Below are 9,137 nucleotides of genomic sequence, written 5' to 3' on the forward strand. Positions count from 1 at the left end.
AAATAATTTTTTTTAAATTTGTTCAAATTATTTGTGCTACTAATATGGTAATGAGTTATATTAAAAAACTAATATTATTTTATAAATGTGTGTATATATACGTAAATGCATCAAATTATAATAAAATAAAATAATGAATAATTGAGACTTTAAATAAAAAAGATATAAGTAAACTTAGATTAATAAAATTGTATATTAAATATGTACAAAAATAATATATATTATATATAATATATATGTTCGGTCGGTTCTCGGTTTAATCGGTCAGTTTGCGATTGACAATAAAACCGACCATGTTAAGGCGGTTTTAACTGAAGGCGGTTTTTTCGGTTTTCGGTTTTTCGGTGTCGGTTTTTTCGGTGTTCAGACGGTCGGTTTACTCGGTTTGGTCAGTTTCTTGGAGTTTTTGCTCACCCCTATTGCCCACACACCTAAGGCACGTGTCATCACATTTATTGAAGCCAGAGACAGTGTACAAGTCTCATTTATCTACGACTAAATAAGACTTGGAGGGTAAATTTTACCTCAAGTTTCTCCTAATATACGCGGCAGCTGCAATGTGGGACATGTGGCAGGTAGAAGCCTATCACTCGGAGATGAATAGAAGATTTAACTAAATCTCCTCAACCAATAATTATGATTCAAGGGCAAGCTCTCGAACATGAGCAAATAGGTCCACTTCTTCTCCGAGAGGTGAAGGACGAATAAACTCCTCCGGGCCAGTTAAGTTGGAGGTGAATAGTCACTTCGTATTTAATGCGGCATGGGAAAAACGTCTAGGAATACCCATAAGAGGACGTGTCAGACGTCATAAACCCGGCTTTGGGCGATTACACGACAATCAAGGGAGCTAGTGACAACTCCATTACGAAGAATCACATCAATCAAGGAGGGATGAAGGGTAATCTCACCTAAAACCTAAGCAGCCTACTGTGTAGGTAGTGCATGCCATATTTTGTACTTTTTGGGAACTTGTGCATGCTCATAGTTGGCACTTTAAGAGAAGTTATCCCTTTTCTTCTTCCTACCAATCGCTATAAATTCCTCTCACAAAAATTGGCGGGGGGGATAAAAAAAAAGACACAAAAAAAAAATATTCTCTGTAAGAAACACCCACTTATTAATAACAAAGACTCGTGAACGAACTACAACTCATTAATGCCTACACCATGTAAAAACTACCTGCATTAATTATCCCTAAGCTCTCATTATTACGTTAGATATTTGGTTGTCAAAAACCTTGGTCAACAAATAGTATAACATCCCAATATTTTATTATCTAATATGTCCACTTAAGAAAGTATTTTTAAAATTTTTATCATTGTAGATGTTCTAATACTCATATGAAGTTAGAATTTAATATGGAATCCCACTTATTTTAATTTAGGCTGATTAGGATTTTTGTCTCTCGAACTTTGACATATACCAAATAATGTTTTCTAAACTTTTAAGGTCGTTAAAATTGCCTCATGAACTATTGAGATTATTGGATTTAAGGATTTTTGTCCAATTTTAGTAAAAAAAAGTTTAACATGGACGAAAGTTCAGTGAGCATGATTTAGTACATATGAAAGTTCAAGGGGCATGATTTGGTAAATAATAAAGTCTGGAGAGTATGATTTAGTACATAAACAATCACTGAAATAGTAAAATTGAATGAAATTAGATAAGAGTCCTTAAATCTAATAATCTTAATAGTTCAAAGAAATTTTTAATTTCCAAAAAAATTCAGGAGACATAATTTAATATACATTAAAAATTAAGGGATAAAAATCCTAATTAGCCTTTAATTTAAGGGAAATTACCGCATATACTATTTTTTTAAACTTTTTTTTTTCTTTCAAATTTACGGTTTGAGTTTCTAAAGTAGTTGCAGCGCTAGTTGCAATAGAGGTTTCTGTACGATTTTTTGTGCAATTTAGGTTGCAACGCTAGTTACAATATAAATTTTTATGTAAAATTTCGTAAAAATGCAAAAAAAAATTTATTTTGAAACGTAAAAATAAAAAAATCTCTTAATTTAATATGCACTAGGCATTTGAAGACCAAAGCAATAGCAATCTTCACAAAATAAATACATAAATCCATAAATTCAACTCCACTTGTTTCGTGTTAATTTAATTTTTTTTAGAAATATTCCGTGTCGAGTTTTAACAGGTAAATGATGACCCGTTCAATTCAATTTTGATGTGAAAGAAACGAGGTAATTATATTTCCCAAACAAAGTTTATAGTGAACTACACGCGCTTCGGAGAGCGTGAGAGAGAATAAAATAAATAAATAAATAAATAAATCGCCGGCTGAAAGTGGGAGATGTGTTGAAGCAGAGGGAGACGGAAGAGACGACGGCTTCCAATTTAAGAGAGAGAGAGAGACGCGCAAAGCAAACGAATCGTCAAAGGAATCATACCATCAATAAAATAATATTAAATTAAACTCTAAAATAATTAATAAAACTCCAAAATCAAAACCCATAAATAGAAATAAAAAAATATATTACTTCGCCATTAACAGACTACTCTTCTTTCTCTCACTTACAAACTCACACACACTCTCTCGCTCTCTCTCTCCTCTCTCGGTCTTGGTTTCAGTTTTGGTCCTCTTCTTCCGGTTGATATTGATGTTATTGTGCCCTAGATCTTGAGACTTGACTAAGTCAATAAGGGACGGGTTCTGGTTTCAGATCTTTCACTGTTTTCCTCGAGATTCGAAGATCGCTCCAAGGTCCGACCACGCTCAATCAGGTATCTCTCTTGCGTTTCCTGTTTTGATTGGAAACTTCGTTTCGTGTACTGTTTGGTTGTTTTCCGAGAAAATTATTGAAGCTTACGGAAAAATGGTGGAAATGTCGAGAGTGGGAAGTGGGTTTGAATTTTTCTTTTTCTTTTAATGTTTTGTTTTTGTTCATTATTATAATTGGATTTGGTTTCTCGGGTTAGATTGGAACTACGGAAGGCCGGTTTGACCCCTATAGCAAGCATTGGTTTTTATAATTTATATATATATATTGTTGGAAGTATATGTGGGATTCTGGGTTTTTGATATTTGTTGTTGGACCGCTTCCGGCTTTGAATTTTCCATAGGCTTGGCTTTGCCTAACCAAACTTGGTATCCTTTTTTTCTTTCTACATGTTTGATTCTAATTTTGGTTCCTGTGGAAAAAAAGCGAATGTGACATTAAATATGAATTGGAGATAAAGCAGTTGATGCGGGGAGTCCTTTGATTCATATGGAAATAATATGAATTAGATGTATGTTATACTCGGGTTCTTATTAATCGAGGATTTTACTGATCAATCTGTGATTCTTATTTGCATATTTTGGAGTGGTTTCTTTTCATTGTGAGTTTACCATGTAGGATTTGCTTTCTCTTAAATTACAATTTCTGATTTTTAGGGAAATAATTTTAATTAGATGTATGTTTTACTTTCCTTATTGATCAAGGGTTTTGTTAATCAATTTGGGATTCTCGTAGGAATAATTTGAATAAATATCTTTCCATTATGAGTCTTTATTGATTCTTAAATCATACCGTAAAAATGTAACTATGGTTTTGCATGAATGAATCACGATTCCTTTTTTATATTATTATTTTAAGAATGTTTTCTTGAATTTTCATGTTGCCAGATAAATTTTATGTGATTCAGTGTGGGATATTTCTGGACCGCTACCTAATCTTCTGTGCTGTTGATTGCAGAATTGTTCCTTTAGTTGATAGCTGTTAGATAAGCATCAGTATCATCTTGGGATAAAAATTGTGATGCATTTATTCTAGATGAAGACAACTCAGGCTCAGGCGTGGCGTTTAGGCATGGGAGACATGCAGATCTTGCCTGGGCCTCGCCACCGGCCACCTATGAAGAGGCCATTATGGATTATTGTGTTGGTTTCTATGGTCAGTGTCTTCTTAATATGTGCTTACATCTACCCACCACATAGTAGTGCCGCCTGTTATATATTTTCATCACGAGGTTGTAAGGCTATAATTTCGGATTGGCTCCCACCTGCGCCTACAAGGGAATATACTGACGAAGAGATTGCAGCTCGTGTTGTAATTAGAGAGATTCTGAATGCACCTCTGCCTCCTGTTCAATCAGAAAATCCTAAAGTAGCATTTATGTTCCTGACCCCCAGTTCATTACCTTTTGAGAGGCTTTGGGATAAATTTTTCCAGGTATTAATTATTTGACCCAACTCCATCTCTCTCTCTCTCTCTCTCTCTCTCTCTCTCTCTCTCTCTTACACACACACACACATGATGCAGGAAATTATTATGAGCTTTAATTACCCCTCTTATATTTATGTTAAATATTTGCGTACTTTGAAGTGGGAATATCGCAAAAAGAAAATCATTACATTTGATATAGTTTGCTACTCTTATGGATTTTATTCTTGCATTTTCTTGCATGTATGTTGTAAAAAGTTTTATTTCTAAGACTTTTACTTGAATAGATGTAAGGGGTTTTAAATTGATCTGTTTGAACCTCATTGTAATTGATAATAACTTTTCTCTTTGTTGGAAATTCTCTCATCCAGTTTGCATACCAACCTGAAAAGACAAGTTTTCATATCAATAATTGGAATAATATTGTCATAATACTGTGTATGCTTATGAGACGCACCAAGAGATGTAACCTGATAGAGAGAAGTTAGGTTGCATTATTGATAGGATTGATTTGTCATAATTATGCAATTTATTTCATATTTTTATGTGGATTTAGCTGTTTCACGATAATATAGGGTAACTGAATCTCCCAATTGGGAAATGACGGTAGTAGGCTTTTGAGTATCTATTTCTTTGAGACTTTGACTAGGTCTTTTAATTTTGAATAGGACATTTCCAATGTTAATATGTAATACTGTATTTCTAAAAAAAAGCTTAGTGAGCTTTTAAGTATCATAAGTATTCATATTCCTCTCTCTTTTCCCTTTCTTTACATTTGGCAGGGTCATGAAGGAAAATTTTCTGTTTATGTTCATGCATCTAAGGACAGACCAGTGCATGTGAGCCGACACTTTATCAATCGGGACATTCGTAGTGATCAGGTCCCATCTGAATGCCAATATTATCTTTCTTATTTTTCTTTATGTGATTAATCTTTTCTCTGGAATCTTGTGCTTAAAGAGAAACTTAAGATCAACAGGTTCATTGCATTATTTGTATATATTTTTATTTTTATGTGCCTAGACATAAAGTTTATTTGATCATACTTTTGCATTGTTGGTATTGTGTGTGCTTCTTGTAATGCGCTGACATAGCCTTATAGCTTTTTGTTCAAATAATAAGCTCTAATCAAATCCGAATGAGCACTGGCTGGAAATGAACTGCAGAAACCTAAGTAGGACTGTTTTCTCTTGTTTTCCATCTGAAATCTTGAATCATCATACATTCCAATTTAGCAACTTCTGATAATAAAGGTTGTTCTCTCAAAATTTGACTTTTTTAAATGATGATGATTTCATTTATTGATTGGGGAAGCCCATAATGACAATTATTCTTGTCAAGAGCAAAAGAGCTTCATTCCAATCTTGGATCACTGGCTCTTTGATGATATGATGCATTTTTTTACCTTCGAATTTAATCAGAAAGAGCTTCTGTACATTCCATGGAATTTAATTTATATGTTGAATTGTACAAATTTTTCTATAGTGTATGTTTGGTGATTTAATGTATAGCCTGGTTTAAAAAAAAACAATAACAAGACAGTTTTTGCATTTTATGCTATTCTTTTGTCATCTATTAAAGTGACATTTTCTGATCTACTGCTAAAATATTCAAATTGGTGGTTAATCATGGTTGCAGGTTATCTGGGGAAAGATTTCCATGGTTGATGCAGAGAAACGATTATTGGCAAATGCTCTCCAAGATCCTAGTAACCAGCATTTTGTCTTACTTTCTGAAAGGTATTCACATGATTTTACTATGTCGAGTTCTTTCTACTTTGTTGTTTTTCCTATTTTGTTATTATTAACACTCATTTAATAAACTATTGCTTTTGCAGTTGTGTACCTTTGTATAGTTTTGACTACATCTACGACTATCTGATTAATACAAACATCAGCTTCGTTGATGCGTAAGTGCAGTTTCATATGAGATGAGTTGTGATGTGATTCTGTGTTGTCGATCTTATTAATGTTTTAAATTAAATAAGCAATTATGATACATTATATATACTTGATTCTTTCCCCTTTGTCGATCATGATGACCTGCAAAGGTGATTACTTTCTGTTTTGCGAAATATATTGGGATCTAAGCTTCCTACACTAAAAATATAAATTGCTTTCTTTCTTTTCTTTTCCACAGCTTTGAGGATCCCGGTCCACATGGAAATGGAAGGTATTCAGAACACATGTTACCTGAAATTGAGAAGAAAGATTTCCGCAAGGGTGCACAGGTATTAGTTGAATTATTTTAAACTAATTCATGGGGTTTCAATTGTTGGAAAGTTTTATGCTATAATTGTGTAGGGTTCGGGGATTTTTTTTCCTCGGTTGCTTGTTGTTTTGGTTTTGTGTTTTGGGGTTTGCAAGGAATTATCCATTACACTTTTATTTGATTTCTTATATTTCATTGTTGTTCTTATATGTTAATAATGCTATAAAAATGTAAATGGAAACGGCTTAACATGAGTCCTCTCAGTCAGAAGATGGTTTGATATTTGGCATAGCAATAGGCATATATTTCTTATCTTTTTATTAGTTTATGTTTTAGTTATACGAGCTAAATTATCATCTGTGTACCAAAGTTTTCTTACTATTTGTTTTATTGGGATGTTTAAAGCTGTACTATATACTGTTATATGCATACCAATCCGTTCCTTCCCTTTGTGCAGTGGTTTACAATGAAGCGCCAGCATGCTGTGATAGTACTGGCAGACTATCTTTACTACTCAAAATTTCGGGAATACTGCAGGGTAAAGAAAGTTTATTCCGTTATTGAATATTGTGTCTTGTTTGATAAACGAATCTGGCATGTAGAGAAATTGTTACTTTGCAAATGTGTTGGATCTTATTAAATTACGAAGTTATTGTATTTTTGCATGTAGTAAATTGAGTGCTTTCCGGCAATATTATGGTTATTGAAATTTTAGATGTCTGTCAGATAGACAGGATACTTAAGGCATATATGCATCATAGTGTTGATGTACATATATATTGAGTTATACTTGTAACTATTGAACTTTTTTAACTTGGGTTCCTGTCACCATTAATTCATTGTATTGGCCTGGATCTTGAATCTTTCAGCCAGGTTTGGAGGGGCACAATTGTATTGCTGATGAACATTACTTGCCAACCTTTTTCAACGTGAGTTTATGTCAATTATGTTTTCAAGTCATTGGTATATTTGTTTCTGCTTTGTATTTATTCTGTTCTGCTGAATGAAATTTATTCTGTGTTTCAGTTGGTTGATGCTGGTGGCATTTCCAATTGGTCAGTAACTCATGTTGATTGGTCTGAGAGAAAATGGCACCCTAAATCCTACAGGGCTCAGGATATTACCTCTGAACTTTTAAGGAATATAACGGTACAAATCTACTACTGACTAATCTTTTACATTGCTAGTGAAGTATTTTTGCACGTGGCCATGCAAGATTTGACTTTTGAATCCTTAATTATAGTTTCCTTGGTTTGTTTGAGAAGTTTGGGATGGGTCTCTAATTAATGCTAATAATCAAAATAAGTTAGTCAATTTTTGTAATTGCTAGTGAAGTATTTTTGCACGTGGCCATGCAAGATTTGACTTTTGATTCCTTAATTATAGTTTCCTTGGTTTGTTTGAGAAGGTTGGGATGGGTCTCTAATTAATGCTAATAATTTTTGTAATTTCTGTCTTCCCTGATGACTTGTTGTTTGGTATTACTATTTGCAGTCGGTTGATGTGAGTGTGCATGTTACTAGTGATGATAAGGTAAGTTTTCTAACATAAGCGTCTGAATTTCGCATCAAGAAATGGTCAGAACAAGTATAAACTGAATGATCTTCTGGACTATTGCAGAAGGTAGTGCAGAGATGGCCTTGCTTGTGGAATGGTATGCAACGGCCGTGTTACCTATTTGCGCGGAAGTTCATGCCAGATGCTCTAGATAACTTATTGCACCATTTTGCCAATTATACAACGATTTGAGCACGATATTTTTGACTATATTCTTTGGTCGGATTGGCTGATGCTTTCGACCCTATTTGCTCCGTCTTGGTTTGCCATATAGCTTTTAAAGATGTAAATTGCCAAATTATTGAGGCATGATTTTCCCCTACCACAATTCTTAAGTGAAAAAGGGCAACTAGCAGAGCAGTCAGTTAGCTAGGGTGACCTGAGTCAGGCAGGACGCTAACAAGGTTAGAGTTGCTTCTCTATGAGAATGGGTGACTTCTTGTCTCTATGACCGCTCCGTTTTCGGGTTTTGGGCTTTCTTTGTACTAGCTTTAAGAAGAGAATCTTTTGGGGGAAACACCTTTTGTTGAATTTTTTTTTTTTTTACTTTTTTTAAGTTTGGTCTTTTGTAATAGATGGAAAATGTGAAGTTGCAAATATAACAAAACTATAGCTCCCTGATTCATGCTTCAACTCGTAAATTTCTGCGTCAACCAAACCAACCAGTGTGCTTGTGGATGAAACTTTAGAACAACGGCATTTATTATTCAACCGGAGAACATTGAATTTTGTACAGTTTTCAGTTGCACAAACTGCCTTTACTTAAGATATTAATTTTATTTTCTCGTGTCTTAAATAAAATAGCCCAAAGCCCCAAAACGGAGAATCTTTGTATAGGGGAGAAGTTGAAATATATATATATATATATATATATATATATACTAGCAAAAAGTTACGTGCGAGGCACGTATACTAAATTTTATGTTAATTTTTTTCTACGTTATTAAAAAGTGATACAATTAAAAATAAAAAATATATATTATTAGTTATTAGGTTCAACATCATTACCCTGTGTTCATTTTTAAGGAAAAAAATATATATTTATGAAATAATAATTTGTTGCAACGGGTGTACTGGAAAAATTCAGAAAATATAGCATTTATTAGTAGAGTATTGACAATTTCAACAGTAAATTAACTGATTGTATACTTTTTTGTCTGCTAACATTAAGTATTTGATATTTGAGTGGTGAACTCTTATTTGT

At 33.5% G+C, this 9,137-nt stretch overlaps 1 protein-coding gene across 2 annotated transcripts; it reads left to right on the top strand.

Annotated features, from left to right (window-relative positions):
- The first annotated feature begins 2,243 nt into the window (after positions 1-2,243).
- On the top strand, positions 2,244-8,712 carry LOC115725265 (glycosyltransferase BC10). 2 transcript variants are annotated; one of them, XM_030654720.2, is made up of 11 exons: positions 2,244-2,744; positions 3,698-4,174; positions 4,948-5,046; positions 5,804-5,904; positions 6,003-6,074; positions 6,305-6,395; positions 6,834-6,914; positions 7,246-7,305; positions 7,403-7,525; positions 7,871-7,909; positions 7,997-8,712. In XM_030654720.2, exons 2-11 carry the CDS (start codon positions 3,776-3,778, stop codon positions 8,123-8,125), a joined length of 1,194 nt encoding a protein of 397 aa, XP_030510580.1. In that variant the 5' UTR covers positions 2,244-2,744; positions 3,698-3,775; the 3' UTR covers positions 8,126-8,712. The 2 variants fall into 2 exon arrangements, with proteins under 2 accessions (XP_030510580.1, XP_060973276.1); XM_061117293.1 differs by having other exon boundaries at positions 2,313-2,744; positions 3,628-4,174.
- Positions 8,713-9,137: the final 425 nt, after the last annotated feature.

This window comes from Cannabis sativa, chromosome 6, assembly GCF_029168945.1.
Source record: "Cannabis sativa cultivar Pink pepper isolate KNU-18-1 chromosome 6, ASM2916894v1, whole genome shotgun sequence".
Classification (NCBI taxonomy): domain Eukaryota; kingdom Viridiplantae; phylum Streptophyta; class Magnoliopsida; order Rosales; family Cannabaceae; genus Cannabis; species Cannabis sativa.

Bases quoted from the DNA above. Each gene is read 5' to 3' on its own strand.
- LOC115725265 (XM_030654720.2), top strand. From the start codon at position 3,776: ATGAAGACAACTCAGGCTCAGGCGTGGCGTTTAGGCATGGGAGACATG. The intron at 5,047-5,803 runs GTCCCATCTGAA...TCATGGTTGCAG, and splicing joins GGGACATTCGTAGTGATCAG to GTTATCTGGGGAAAGATTTC. The intron at 6,075-6,304 runs GTAAGTGCAGTT...TCTTTTCCACAG, and splicing joins AACATCAGCTTCGTTGATGC to CTTTGAGGATCCCGGTCCAC.